General features: G+C 40.7%; 1 protein-coding gene across 1 annotated transcript in view; it reads right to left on the bottom strand.

Annotated features, from left to right (window-relative positions):
• Nucleotides 1-15,237, bottom strand: part of RPGR (retinitis pigmentosa GTPase regulator) — a 62,915-nt gene that overhangs the window by 30,712 nt on the left and 16,966 nt on the right. Inside the window, exons 8-11 of the mRNA XM_052663358.1 lie at nucleotides 14,009-14,164; nucleotides 9,168-9,292; nucleotides 6,508-6,693; nucleotides 5,377-5,548 (exon numbers count right to left, since the gene is read on the bottom strand). Coding sequence (XP_052519318.1) covers nucleotides 5,377-5,548; nucleotides 6,508-6,693; nucleotides 9,168-9,292; nucleotides 14,009-14,164 — 639 coding nt within the window. The remainder of the gene's footprint in view (nucleotides 1-5,376; nucleotides 5,549-6,507; nucleotides 6,694-9,167; nucleotides 9,293-14,008; nucleotides 14,165-15,237) is intronic.

Here is a 15,237-nt window from a genome sequence, read left to right as displayed (position 1 = left end):
AACAAACGTACACATTTACCTATACTTTCCTGTTAAAATGTAGGATGTGCCTTTCCTCTTAACAAAGACTGTTCTGTATGCCAGCCCCTCCTGTCTTCTCAAGCGCTTTGCACCTTTGGTTACTCTCTCTCTCATGTGCTGCCAGTCTCTCTGGACTACTGGTTCATGTCCATTAGCATACACATATGCTCTCACATTTCCCACTCCCTCCACGTCTCCCTCTAGCTCCCTCTAGCCTAGCCGCCCCATTTCTCTGCTCCTCGTCATGACCAAAATAGGCAAAAGAACTATCTACACACTTTATCGCCCCTTCGCTTCCTCCTTTCCCCTTCATGCCTCAACTTTTAACACTCTGCCTTCTGTCCTGATCCTTCCCTGGAACTACTCTTGTCAGGATCACCAAAAATGTCCATGATGCCAGATCCATGGGATGCTTCTTTGCACTCCTTTTTCTTGAGCTTTGAGTAGTACTTTGAATTTGTGACCCTACTCTCTCCTCATTTTCCTCCTCCTGCCCTACTGGCTGATAAGGTTGAGAAAAGTGGCTTTGGTGGTCCTCCCTCTCCTACCCTCTAAACATCAGACAGTCTCGAGGCAAAATACTGAGCCCTCTTTTCTTCCTGCTCTACTCTCTAAAGCGATGTCACCAACTTCCATGAATTATAAATACCATCTCCATGTTGATGGTTTCCAAATTTCTATCTCTTTGTCCAGATCTCTATTCTGAATGTTACACTTTCATTTTCAACAGCCTGCTTGATAGGTCTGCTTGGATGCCTCACAGGGATCTCAAAGTCAGTTTTTAACTTTTTTCCTTCAAAGCAGTCAACCATCCTCCTGCCTACACATCTATGTGCAATTTATTAACAAGTTTAACAAGTTCACCTGGTTCTATGTCTAAAATGTATTTCCCATGGGCTCCTTTTTATATCCACTGTGAACACCTTAGGTCTGTACACCATCATCTCTTGCAAAAGGCTCTGAAGTTTTCTTCCCACCTCTAGTCTCATATCCCTGCATCCACATGTAGGCAAAAATGATCATCTTAAAAGATAAATGGGATTGGAGCACATTACTCCACTGTTAAAAATCCTTTAATGACTTTCTACTACACTTAAGAAAAACACTCACATCACTTAGGCCTCTCATGGCCTATAAAACCATGAATATATTTTTGCTGTCTTTTTTTCCAACATCATTGTGTCCTGTCTTTTACTTCACTCTTGATTTTCCTTCACTCACTTTCTCTTCAACCCCAATGATCTTCTTTCCTTTTCCTATAGACTGCCTTTAACTACATTATTTTCTTTGCCTGGAATAGACACATCCTCTCTCTTTGTGTGGTTATTTTCTTATCCTTTGTTTTAGCATGAATGTCACCTTCTCATCTATGTCTTCCCTAACCTCCTTATCTCCATAAGAAACACCGAAGTCCGCAAATAATTTAGAAGTCACAGTATATGTTGGATGTGTGCTCAGTCAGTCGTGTCTGACTCAGTGTGACCCCAAGGACTGTAGACTGTCAGGCTCCTCTGTCCATGGAATTTTGTCAGCAAGAATACTGGACTGGGTTGCCACTTCCTCCTCCAGGGATACAACTTTCAAAATACTTATTAAGTTTGTTTGTTTGACCATTACATCTACTACTGTGGGCAGGAATCCCTCAGAAGAAATGGAGTAGCCATCATGGTCAACAAAAGAGTCCGAAATGCAGTACTTGGATGCAATCTCAAAAACGACAGAATGATCTCTGTTCGTCGCCAAGGCAAACCATTCAATATCACAGTAATCCAAGTCTATGCCCCAACCAGTAATGCTGAAGAAACTGAAGTTGAACGGTTCTATGAAGACCTACAAGATCTTTTAGAACTAACAACCAAAAAAGATGTCCTCTTCATTATAGGGGACTGGAATGCAAAAGTAGGAAGTCAAGAAACACCTGGAGTAACAGGCAAATTTGGCCTTGGAATGCAGAATGAAGCAGGGCAAAGACTAATAGAGTTTTGCCAAGAAAATGCACTGGTCATAGCAAACACCCTCTTCCAACAACACAAGAGAAGACTCTACACATGGACATCACGAGATGGTCAACTCCGAAATCAGATTGATTATATTCTTGGCAGCCAAAGATGGAGAAGCTCTATACAGTCAACAAAAACAAGACCGGGAGTTGACTGCGGCTCAGATCATGAACTCCTTATTGCCAAATTCAGACTTAAACTGAAGAAAGCAGGGAAAACCGCTAGGCCATTCAGGTATGACCTACATCAAATCCCTTATGATTATACAGTGGAAGTGAGAAATAGATTTAACGGTCTAGATCTGATAGACAGAGTACCTGATGAACTATGGAATGAGGTTCGTGACATTGTACAGGAGACAGGGATCAAGACCATCCCCATGGAAAAGAAATGCAAAAAAGCAAAATGGCTGTCTGGGGAGGCCTTACAAATGGCTGTGAAAAGAAGAGAGGCGAAAGCAAAGGAGAAAAGGAAAGATATAAGCACCTGAATGCAGAGTTCCAAAGAATAGCAAGGAGAGAGAAGAAAGCCTTCTTCAGCGATCAATGCAAAGAAATAGAGGAAAAGAACAGAATGGGAAAGACTAGAGATCTCTTCAAGAAAATTAGAGATACCAAGGGAACATTTCATGCAAAGATGGGCTCGATAAAGGACAGATATGGTCTGGACCTAACAGAAGCAGAAGATATTAAGAAGAGGTGGCAAGAATACACGGAAGAACTGTACAAAAAAGATCTTCACGACCCGGATAATCATGATGATGTGATCACTAATCTAGAGCCAAACATCTTGGAATGTGAAGTCAAGTGGGCCTTACAAAGCATCACTACGAACAAAGCTAGTGGAGGTGATGGAATTCCAGTTGAGCTATTTCAAATCCTGAAAGATGATGCTGTGAAAGTGCTGCACTCAACATGCCAGCAAGTTTGGAAAACTCAGCAGTGGCCAAAGGACTGGAAAAGGTCAGTTTTCATTCCAATTCCAAAGAAAGGCAACGCCAAAGAATGCTCAAACTACCACACAATTGCCCTCATCTCACATGCGAGTAAAGTAATGCTCAAAATTCTGCAAGCCAGGCTTCAGCAATACGTGAACCGTGAACTCCCTGATGTTCAAGCTTGTTTTAGAAAAGGCAGAGGAACCAGAGGTCAAATTGCCAACATCCGCTGGATCATGGAAAAAGCAAGAGAGTTCCAGAAAAACTTCTATTTCTGCTTTTTTGACTATGCCAAAGCCTTTGTCTGTGTGGATCACAATAAACTGTGGAAAATTCTGACAGAGATGGGAATACCAGACCACCTAACCTGCCTCTTGAGGAATCTGTATGCAGGTCAGGAAGCAACAGTTAGAACTGGACATGGAACAACAGACTGGTTCCAAATAGGAAAAGGAGTACGTCAAGGTTGTATATTGTCACCCTGCTTATTTAACTTCTATGCAGAGTACATCATGAGAAACACTGGACTGGAAGAAACACAAGCTGGAATCAAGATTGCTGGGAGAAATATCAATAACCTCAGATATGCAGATGACACCACCCTTATGGCAGAAAGTGAAGAGGAACTAAAAAGGCTCTTGATGAAAGTGAAAGAGGAGAGTGAAAAAGTTGGCTTAAAGCTGAACATTCAGAAAACGAAGATCATGGCATCTGGTCCCATCACTCCATGGGAAATAGATGGGGAAACAGTGGAAACAGTGTCAGACTTTGTTTTTTGGGTCTCCAAAATCACTGCAGATGGTGACTGCAGCCATGAAATTAAAAGATGCTTACTCCTTGGAAGAAAAGTTATGACCAACCTAGACAGTATATTCAAAAGCAGAGACATTACTTTACCAACTAAGGTCCGTCTAGTCAAGGCTATGGTTTTTCCAATAGTCATGTATGGATGTGAGAGTTGGACTGTGAAGAAGGCTGAGCGCCTAGGAATTGATGCGTTTGAACTGTGGTGTTGGAGAAGACTCTTGAGAGTCCCTTGGACTGCAAGGAGATCCAACCAGTCCATTCTGAAGGAGATCAGTCCTGGGTGTTCTTTGGAAGGAATGATGCTAAAGCTGAAGCTCCAGTACTTTGGCCACCTCATGCGAAGAGCTGACTCATTGGAAAAGACTCTGATGCTGGGAGGGATTGGGGGCAGGAGGAGAAGGGGACGACCCAGGATGAGACGGCTGGATGGCATCACGGACTCGATGGACGTGAGTCTGAGTGAACTCCGGGAGATGGTGATGGACAGGGAGGCCTGGCGTGCTGCGATTCATGGGGTCGCAAAGAGTTGGACACGACTGAGCGACTGAACTGAACTGAACTGAACTGAAGTTTGTTTTAGTAAACAGTCACAAGAAGATAAGAGATGGCTTTTCCTTTTACTCTAAAAAATTCTATCTTCACAATCTAATCTCTGGAAGTGGCAAACAACTTGCCCCAAACCATAAACTTCTCTTTTCCTTGCACACACTGTTGTCAGAATCTACTTTTCCCATGTACAGGGCTGAAGAGTACCAGTAATTCTTATCTCCAAAGGAAACACAAAAGTTGTGGTGAGATGTAAGAAACCCTGCTCCTTATGAGGGTCCTAGATGTAGGGAATATTCCATTCCCATGGTCACCAGTTCTTGCCTGAGTTCCTGATCCTTTGTTACCTCAACCTTTTCTGTAGGTTCCTGAGCCCAAAGATATTAAAATGATCTGTCCCACTGTTTTTAATTCCAGATGCCCAGATTATCTTCTTAATTCCAAACCTACTGCTTACTCTGGTTTCCTAGTCCTGGCTTCCTGCCCTGTCCCTATCATCTGAGCATATGGCATGTGGCAACATAAACACATTCCTAAGATACATATAGTTAATAAATGTTGGAGCTGGCATCTGCTCCCAGATCAATTGGACTCTACATCCCATACTCCTAACCATGATGCTCTATAGCTTTAATACATAACTTCACATAGGGCCAGAAGACCTGTATGCAAATCCTGTTCATTTCCTTTATAAAACTGAGTGACCTTGGGCAAGTCACTCAATCTCTTCAAGCCTTGTTTTTCTCTTATGTAAAAATGAAGAATCTAACTCCCACCTATTTTGGGTTGCTTCTGCGTTTAAAGGTGATAATGTAAGAGAAGGTGATATGTATGTTATACACTGCTCTATAAAGATATGCTGCTGTCATCACGTGGGATTTTTAAGGTCATCAGAGATGCTTTCTATTAGTCAGAGTATTCCTGGATTTGAATTCAAATGAGATGTCAGTCTCTAACTAGGAAGAAAATAACTTAAGTGGAGAAAAAACATCTGAAGATGAACATGAAAACAGTAGGAATAAATGGTACATTTCTTCTGAGAGCAAGCAGAGTATCAAATGTTACCTGGTTCCATTGGGGGCATAGAGTTCTCATTTTCACATATCGTTTTCTCTAGCAGGTTACTTGCAGACATGGAGAAAGGAATTAAGTGAGGCGAAAAACAAATGGGCTGTGGGGAAGTCCCTTCAACTGGAGGTAGTGTTCCTGTCATTCGAATAGAGTCTGGGGATTTCTCCTTTAAAGCAAACAGATTAAATAAACTGTTAGATGATGTTATATACTTAATATTGATGTAAACTACCCTGAGGTTGCAAAAACTATTGAAGAGAGAGACTTCAAATTGGCCAATGTCCTACAATGTTCACTCTTTAATAACCCCCAAGGGCTCAAAAATGTTCTGTTTTGTTGCCTCTGTGTCTAAGTTGCTCTAAATCATCAATCTGTTGGTATGTTTTTCACAAGATGGGGAAAAGTGTATGTGTGTTTTCTCTGCCTTCCCTGAAAAAAAAACAGTTACTCAGGAAAACACAAACCAACTACAAAATACTTACAGGATATTTCTTAATTTTTCCATATATACTTTTTCATAATAAAAAGCCAAATGTAACTTTTTACCTCTAAAGGCATACATCTGGGAATTTAAAGTAATTTTTATTAAAAAAGGAATGTCTCCTTTAAAAATTACTTGGGATTTTACTTTTTATTTGTTTATTTATTTTTTTGGATTTTACTTTTCAAAATGTAAGTGTCATTGTAATGATCATTTTAAAGCACAGAATGAGAATCCCTAAATTTAATTAAGAAAGAACATTCCCTCTCATCCCAAAGTCCTTATTTTTTGTTTTCAACCTTTCATTATTTATAATATATAACCTTTCACTGCTCATGAGGTATTAGCTTTAAAAGACAAAAGCAAAATAGAAGTCAATTCACATATGGTTGAGACAACAATTTAGCAGTACCACTGTCTACAAAGGTTTTCTATGATCATTTCAATTTTCTAATTTGTTTGTTTAACAGTTTAGTTCTGAGTTTTCTTTAAAAGTTTGTAAGCCATTAATTCTAATCATTTTATATAGTAAATTTATCTAAGAAGACCCTTCTTCGGTTTAAAAAAGAAAATAAATTTGTTTTCTTCCAGTTTTCTTTGCAGCACTAGACAGTGTTATTATATAGAACAGGTCACAAATGTACCTTCTTTCTACGGCGCACACGTGCTGATAAAGATCTCTGCAGTATGTTTTCTAAAGGCGGATCACTGATGGGCACATATATAGCTGAAGGTAAACAATAATCATCGATTTCATCTGACTCAATGTCTTCTGCCATACCAAGTCGTGGAGTGGCAAAAACTAGCATGTGACATCCACCACAAGCAACCTGCAGCATAAATTCACGGGTAAATTAATTAACATTGGCTTCAAACACAAATGGGTTTTTAACAGTTTTTAGCTACAAAACATTAACTTAGCAGTAGACTTCCTAGACTGAATGACTGAATCTCTCTTTCTCCCTCTCTCCCTCCATACACACACACACACACACACACACACACACACAAAACACATCAATTACAATATATATTCTTTAAAAACTATTACTGAAAATTAGACCAGGTTTATACATCATTTTACTTTCAACTGAATATATAGTATAGAGAAAAAACTATCTGGCACATTATATTTCTCTTTACAAGTTAGAAAGGGCTATTTTAATCTTGGAGCAACACTAACAACTTGAAAAAAAATCAGAGAAGTTCTACTTAAAAATAAGGGACCCATGGGTCATGTCAATGTATGGCAAAAACCATCACAATATTGTAAAGTAATTATCCTCCAATTAAAATAAATAAATTAACAAATTATTTATTTTAATTGGAATTTTAAAAAAAAGAAATAAGGGACCCATGAATATATCAGTCTCTTGGGATAAACATGTCTTCAAGCCTTTCTCTTTACATGAAGGTTTCTTAAGTTTAATGCTTAGAAGTCCCAAGAGCAAAATGCAATCATGCACAATGGTGAAGGAATGAAAAACGTAATCAACATCTTAAGGACTTTAAGAAATAAGTAATTTTCAATAAAATGCTTAAAAAAACATTGTGTAGTATTTACAATAAAGAGACTTCTGGTATCTTCATAGAGTTCTACATTGCAACATAGAACAGCATACTCTGAATCTTTCCTTCATAATATTTCCAAAGTTAAAATTGATCTGTTTTATGTATAGCATTTTAAAAAAATTATCTTCCCCATAAGATTATACAGGGGCTTCCCTGGTGGCTAGATTATAAAGAATCTGTCTGAAATGCGGGAGACCTGGATTCAATCCCTGGGTTGGAAAGATCCCCTGGAGAAGGGAATGGCAACCCACACCAGTATTCTTGCCTAGAGAGTCCCATGGACAGAGGAGCCTGGTGGAATACAGTCCCTGGGGTTGTAAAGAGTCGGACACAACTGAGCAACCAACATACACACACACACACACACACACACACACACGATTATAAGCTCAGTGAGTGAGAATCTGGTCTCAGTGTTCACCATTGCATGCTCTATATTTCTCATCCTCAGTCCAGTATTTTGTACCAAGTAGGTATTCATCAAATAGGTGTCAAATCACGGAATGGGAAGTGTTCCACAGTATGAGGCTCTGAGCCTTTGGGGAACAAATTCCAAGTGATATTGTTAGGGGAAGCACACTGACTGAAACCACCCACCCTGGCCAGGCACCACAGTAACCATTTGCATGAGTTGTTTTACGACAGGAGGTCCTGCTAAGGAACACAGAACTAATAAGCTACCACCAACCAGAAGAGTTCGGGAAAGGTCAAAAGGAGAAACCACATGTCCGACCAACTCCCAGAATCCTTCTCTCTGGCATCTATCTAGGCTGAACAAGGCATGCACCACCAGGAAGGGCTCTTGCGTCAGAATGACTGGCTAAAGACAACCTGGAAACTAATCCTATCACCATAAAACCTGAGACCATGTGGCAGAGCTGTTCTCCTGGGTTCCCTTACCCTACTGCTCTCTGCCTGGGCACCCTCTCCCAATAAAATCTCTTGCTTTGTCAGCACATGTGTCTCCTCAGACAATTCATTTCAGAGTGTCAGACAAGAGCCCAGTTTTGGACCCTAGAAGGGATCCCCTTTCCTGCAACAATATTATCATCAGTGTGTGTGTGCATGTGTGTGTGTCTGTGGCGTGTGTGCACTCTGTTGCTCAGTCGTGTCTGACTCTTTGCAACCCCATGGACTGTAGCCTGCCAGGCTCCTCTGTCTGTGGGATTTTCTAGGCAAAAATACTGGAGTGGATTGCCATTTCCTCTTCCAGGGGATATTCCTGACTCAGGGATTGAACTCAAGTCTCTTGCATCTCCTGCATTGCTGGTGGGTTCTTTACCACTGTGCCACCTGGGAAGCCCTTATTATCATCACAGACTAAACAAAATTTTCATCTATAGTTCTTAATTGGCAAGTGTTAGAAACAACAGAGATATGGTGCCTGATGCAGACAATACTGAAACAACACTTTATCCAAATAGCACTTAGCTAAATAAAAGTATTTTCAAAACTCGTCATTTATTATCAGCAGGATCTGAGGGTCTGAATATTATCTAACCCAACAAACACTTACAGATGACAACTATGAGTGAGGAAAAACACTAGGAAAAGGACAGATTTTCAGGGTGTTGTGATGTCTGACATTTGACCTTTAGGACACTAGTGTATTCACTAGATAAAGCCATGTTATTATTTCATCTAAACATAAAAGGACTCATTTTCTAAGAAATCCCAAAAGAATCAAATATAGGAGTATGAACATGTAAACAGGGAAATGTGAAGCCCTTACCAAATGTACTATATACTTCAAAAAATTAGAACACAAAGTGGGAAGGAACTGATTGGCAAAATTCTCCATTCCGAGTCCTAGTTTTCCGTGTCGACCATCTCCAAAAGTATACAAAAGGCCTGATTCTAAAATGAAAAAAAAGAGAGAATTATGAAAGTTACTTTGATGGATCTATTTGTAAACAGCAAATATATTAACTGACATTGCAACTTTCCCCTCATATTCTGCATTGAAGTTACTCTGGTCCATTGATGTCTCCACACTTTCTACGGCTTCTGTTGTCCACACATAACATCAGGCAATAGATACCGCGAGAATCAATCACTAGCACTTGGTGGCTTGTGAAGTTGAGACCCAGTCCTGCAAGGTGTTGTATGGAGCAGCAGCAATCCAGAATGAGCTCTCATGATAAATACCACCTTTTCAAAGAGAAGGAGATTTTTGTATTCTGACCTTCTACATCCCAATTCATTTTCTTTTTTCCTCAGGTCATTGATTAGGTGAGGGTTTATCAACTCTGGCACTACAGACATTTGAGGTTCAATAATTCCCAACTGTATGGGTTTGTCCTGTGCCCTGTGGAATGTTCAGCAATATCTGTGGCTTCTATCTATTAAATGCCCATACAATACCCCACCTCTGCAACTGTGACAATCAAAAATATCTCCGACACTGCCATGTGTCCCCTGGGGAGACTAAAACACCGCTAGACTAGATCAATCCTCTCCCTTACTTCTGCTTCAGGGTAGTGGAAAGCTCCTGAAGGAAATGCCATAAACCAACCATGCTGCTTGTTGAGGATACCAATATTGGAGGGGTCCCCTGTACAGCTGGGCCCAAGATAATGATGAGTAATTTTGTCACCTCACCAGTTAATCTTTTTGTCTGTGGCCACAGCAGCTAGTCTGAACCTTCACTCCTCAAGCCTTTCCTTCATACTCTCCATCTCAAGTGAGGTAAGCGCCATGGAAGCAGAAATAAAGGAAATGGTGCCAGTACAGGTACAGAGGAGGGGCTCTCCCTCTAATCCACTGATTAGGAAAGGCTTTCAAACTGAAGCTGAAAGGATTAGGGTTTAGCTACAAGAAGGAGGGAGCAAAGGATTTTTCAGGCAGAGGCCAGCATCACATATCAAGCACAGAAAGAATAACACAGTCAAGAAGCCACGAGGCAACCAATGTGTCTGGGAGCACAAAGGGGAGAGTGGTATGAGATGAGTCTGAAGAGGTAAGAAGGAGCCACACCGCAGAGTATCTTATTAGCTCATATTAAGCATTTTTGAACTCTATATTAAGAACAAGTGAAAGTGAAAGTTGCTCACTCATTTCCCACTCTTTGTGACCCCATGGACTATACAATCCATGGAATTCTCCAGGCCAGAATACTGTAGTGGATAGCCTTTCCCTTTTCCAGGGGATCTTCCCAACCCAGGGATCGAACCCAGGTCTCCTGCACTACAGGCGGATGCTTTACCATCTAAGCCACCAGGGAAGCCCAAGAACACTGGAGTGGGTAGCCTATCCCTTCTCCAAGGGATCTTCCTGACCCAGGAATCGAACCAGGGTCTCCTGCATTGCAGGTGGATTCTAAGGCAGATATTAAGAACACCAATAACGTAAATGAATGATTTTACACTGGGAAATGACAAGATCATATTTGGGAACTTGCACTTTAAGATGGCAAAGTAACTGTATACTAAAAAAAGCCAAGAGAATTATCTGAAAAAATAACCATAGTTCATTGAAGTGGCAAGTTCAAAACTTAATATATTAAAAACAAATAGATTCCCTATAAATAATTAATAAACCAGCATTTAGATTCTCAATTTAGATTATAATTCTTACTACTGGGTATTTGTTTTTTTCTTTACGTGTACTCCCTATTTTTGTTGCTTTCCTCCTTTTTTTGACCCTGATTTCCGCATTCACCAGGGCTTCCCTGGTGGCTCAGCTGGTAAAGAATCCGCCTGCAATGCGGGAGAGCTGGGTTTGATCCCTAGGTTGGGAAGATCCCCTGGAGAAGGGAATGGCTACCCACTCCAGTATTCTGGCCTGGAGAATTCCATGGACGTTGTAGTCCATGGGGTTGCAAAGAGTCAGACACGACTCAGTGACTTTCACTTCCCTTGTTCAAAATGTTAAGGTTTTGTTTTTTTTTAAACTTGAGTGTCTTTAGCCAGAAAAAATAAGCTCTGATCAAGCTGCCTGATCACACTTCCAACCTCAGAGAGCTTTTAAAAACATGAACCACTGGCTATAATGGGGAACTGGTAAGAACTTACTGATAACTCACTACATACCTCTCATTAGTCCTGAACAACAACAACAACAAAACTCATAACACCTACCCCTGCAGAGGATTCATGACCAAAACAGTCAAACAAAATTAATATTCAATTATTTGTGCGATAATTTCTTTTATCAGGAGGAAAGGTATTACAAAATTTTAACCAAATAACCTAATTATATGTTAGAGGATCTGTAAAAAGTGTGTATTTATTATTGTGGTGACCCAAGGACGAAAGAGCAGATAAAACCAAGGAGGGTCTTGTAATGCAGAAATGGAAAAACCAGACCCTTATCGTCCTTCCCTCCCCCATGTTGTAACTATTAATGGAACAGTATAACCAGTCTCCCTTCCTACCCCGTTCAGTTCAGTTCAGTCACTCAGTTGTGTCCAACTCTTTGCGACCCCATGGACGGCAGCACGCCAGGCCTCCCTGTCCATCACCAACTCCTGGAATTTGCTCAAACTCATGTCCATTGAGTCAGTGATGCCATCCAACCATCTCACCCTCTGTAGTCCCCTTCTCGTCTCGCCTTCAATTTCTCCCAGCATCAGAGTCCTTTAAGTCAGTTCTTTGCATCAGGTGGCCAAAGTGCTGGAGTTTCTGCTTCAACATCAGTCCTTCCAATGAATATTCAGGATTGATCTCCTTTAGGGTGGACTGGTCGGATCTCCTTGCAGTCCAAGGGACTCTCAAGAGTCTTCTCCAACATCATAGTTCAAAAGCATCAATTCTTTGGTGCTCAGCTTTCTTTGTAGTCCAACTCTCACATCCATACACTTCTCCCACCCAGTATACATGCCTCATCCAATCAGCAAATGACTCACAAGATCCCTATCCCACTCCTTGTACCCCGGGTATAAAAGTGTACTGAGGACCCCTGTTAAATGTCGGTTCTTCCTTGAGCTGGCCCACTGTTCTAACAGTGTCTCCCACTCTAATAAACTTTATTTTCCTCTCATTCTGTCTCATATCTTGAAATTCTTTTCCAGCCTGCGCCTGGACCATGACAACTATCAGTGGCAATTTAGAGTTGATGGAAAATGGCAGTAAGGACAGAGAAACTGAGCTTAAGGACCCAGCCCTAAGTCATACATTATCAACAACTTTTCTGGGACTATGAATGAATGATTCTTTACATTCTATATAGTTCAATTTCATGCTACATTAACAAGGACTTAAATGTAGTAACAAGGATGTACATTAACAAGGACTTTAATGTAATGGGCTTCCCTTGTGGCTCAGATGGTAAAGAATCTGCCTGCAATACAAAAGACCCAGGTTTGACCCCTGGGTTGGGAAGATCCCCTAGAGAAGGAAATGGCAATCCACTCCAGTATTCTTGCCTAGAGAATTCCATAGACAGAGGAGCCTGGTGGGCTACAGTCCACAGGGCACAAAGAGTCGGACACGACTGAGCGACTACACTTTCGACTATACTTTTAACATGGACACTGATACTGGAAAATGGGCAACCAGTGCTCTCTGAAAGATTCTTTGGGGAAGAAGGGCCAGTACATGGTAGTACCTTGTATTTGCTGATCCCTACTTCCCCTAAGATACCATTAGATGAGCTCCATCATAGCAGAAACCTTTATAAAAGAAGGAGGAAAACACAGAAATACCAGTATCTGGATTATTTCAAAATATTATATGCTGCTGCTGCTGCTGCTGCTGCTGCTGCTGCTAAGTTGCATCAGTCGTGTCCGATTCTGTGCGACCCCATAGACGGCAGCCCAAAAGGCTCCTCTGTCCCTGGGATTCTCCAGGCAAGAACACTGGAGCGGGTTGCCATTGCCTTCTTCGAAATATTATATGAGTTACGACTTTTTAATGCTTTGCTTTTTCGATAGAAATGTGAGCTACAAATACAAAAATTACAGAGCCTTTTGTTCCAAAGCAATTAAAATTGTGCAGTCAGTGAGTGACTCTCACTGGGTGAGTCAGTCGTTTTGGGGAAGCACCTTTACTGAGTCCTACGCTGGCAGCACCTAGTTTCTGAGGTTGAGAAGCAGGCCCAAAGCAGCATCTTCCCAGACAAAAGGGGAAACTACAGAGCAGAAGAGCGAGCACTGCTAGCACTGTGGACAAAGCACGAAAGTCACTCCTGAAAACACCTCCTAGTGGCAGAAGCATTCTAAGAATTTACTCAGCCTGAATGGTACTGTCAGATTGAATACAGAGAATTTTTTTAAATAAGTTCCTTCTTAGGAGATTTTCCCCCTTGGTATGAGCAGAATTCAGAGCCTTCAAATCAATAGTTTCAAAAAGACTCCAGCTTTCTGCCAAAGTATAATACTATGGTCTCACCTCTGAGAGCACTGACATATTTTGAGGCTCTAAATCTTTGATCATTTACACTGATTTTAAATTGAACTAAAATATGAGAAAGGAGTTTACAACTTTACACGTTGGCGTATTAAACAAGGAATTATATTTTCTCACGTATTAATTCCTTTGCTTAAGTTAGATACATTCATTCTATACAGTTATTTATTTTTTAATAAAATATACCCAGTTCCATTAAGTATATTAACAGAAATTTGACCTGTACCTGTTATCAAAGCTGTGTGATTTTCTCCACAGCAAACATGACTTATTTTCTTATCCTTAACACTCTCAATGACTTTGGGTTCCGAAGTTTCAAAGGTGAAAGTGCCAAGACCCAGTTGACCAAACTGTCCCAGCCCAAAGGTGTACACGGCTTTCTCTGAAAGGGGAGAGGCAAATACAAGAAAAGGATTTCAGAGATACAGATACTGTCATCATTATATCTGGAAAAATGGTGATATTCCCTCTTCTATAAAGTACGTTAAGGGTCTCTCAAGGAAACATTCATGTAAGAATACCCAATACTTACCTATCTATACATTCGATAAAGGAAGAGAAAAATGACAAGGTACACAGTTGTAACAATTACGTCATGGGCCTAATTCTATCTCTTACATATAATGATAGAAGGAACTGCTAAATACACAAAAGCCAGTGAAACCGAAAAAGTCTCTATAATTACCATTCAGTCAAAAAGCATCAATTATCTAAGCTAATTCCTTTCACTGACTTAAATAAACGAATAGTGTTTCCCACAGAAAAAATCCTTACTTTTAACAGTAGTTTAATGGAATAATCTATTTTAGGAAACAATCTCAGAGGAGAATTTGCATGAGAATTAAAACTTACAGCAGATATGCTACATTTATTCACAGGTAAAACTCATTTAGGGCTTCCCTAGTAGCTCAGCTGGTAAAGAATCCACCTGCAATGCAAGAGACCCCGGTTTGATTCCGGGTTGGGAAGATCCACTGGAAAAGGGATAGGCTACCCACTCCAGTGTTCTTGGGCTTCCCTGGTGCCTCAGATGGTAAAGCATCCGCCTGCAATGCAGGAGACCTGGGTTTGACCTCTGGGTTGGGAAGATCCCCTAGTGGACGGCATGACCACCCACTCCACTATTCTTGCCTGAAGAATCCCCGTGGACAGAGGAGCCTGGTGGGCTACAGTCCATGGGATTGCAAAGACTTGGACACGACTGAGCTACTAAGCAAAGCACAGCACAAAGCTCATTTATTAGGAAGTGCAAGAATAATCAGAGAGGGGAAAAGCCTTTCCTCTATATTATTTAAATTAAAAAAAATTTATTGAAGTATAGTTGATTTACAATGTTGTGCTAATTACTGCTATACAGCAAAGTGACTCAGTTACACATATACATATATTCTTTTCATATTCTTTTCCGAAACTCCAGTACTTTGGCCACCTCATGCGAAGAGTTGACTCATTGGA

The sequence above is a fragment of the Budorcas taxicolor genome, chromosome X, assembly GCF_023091745.1.
Source record: "Budorcas taxicolor isolate Tak-1 chromosome X, Takin1.1, whole genome shotgun sequence".
Lineage (NCBI taxonomy): Eukaryota > Metazoa > Chordata > Mammalia > Artiodactyla > Bovidae > Budorcas > Budorcas taxicolor.
Note: the sequence above shows the minus strand (reverse complement) of the source record. Positions and strands in the feature narration are given on the sequence as shown.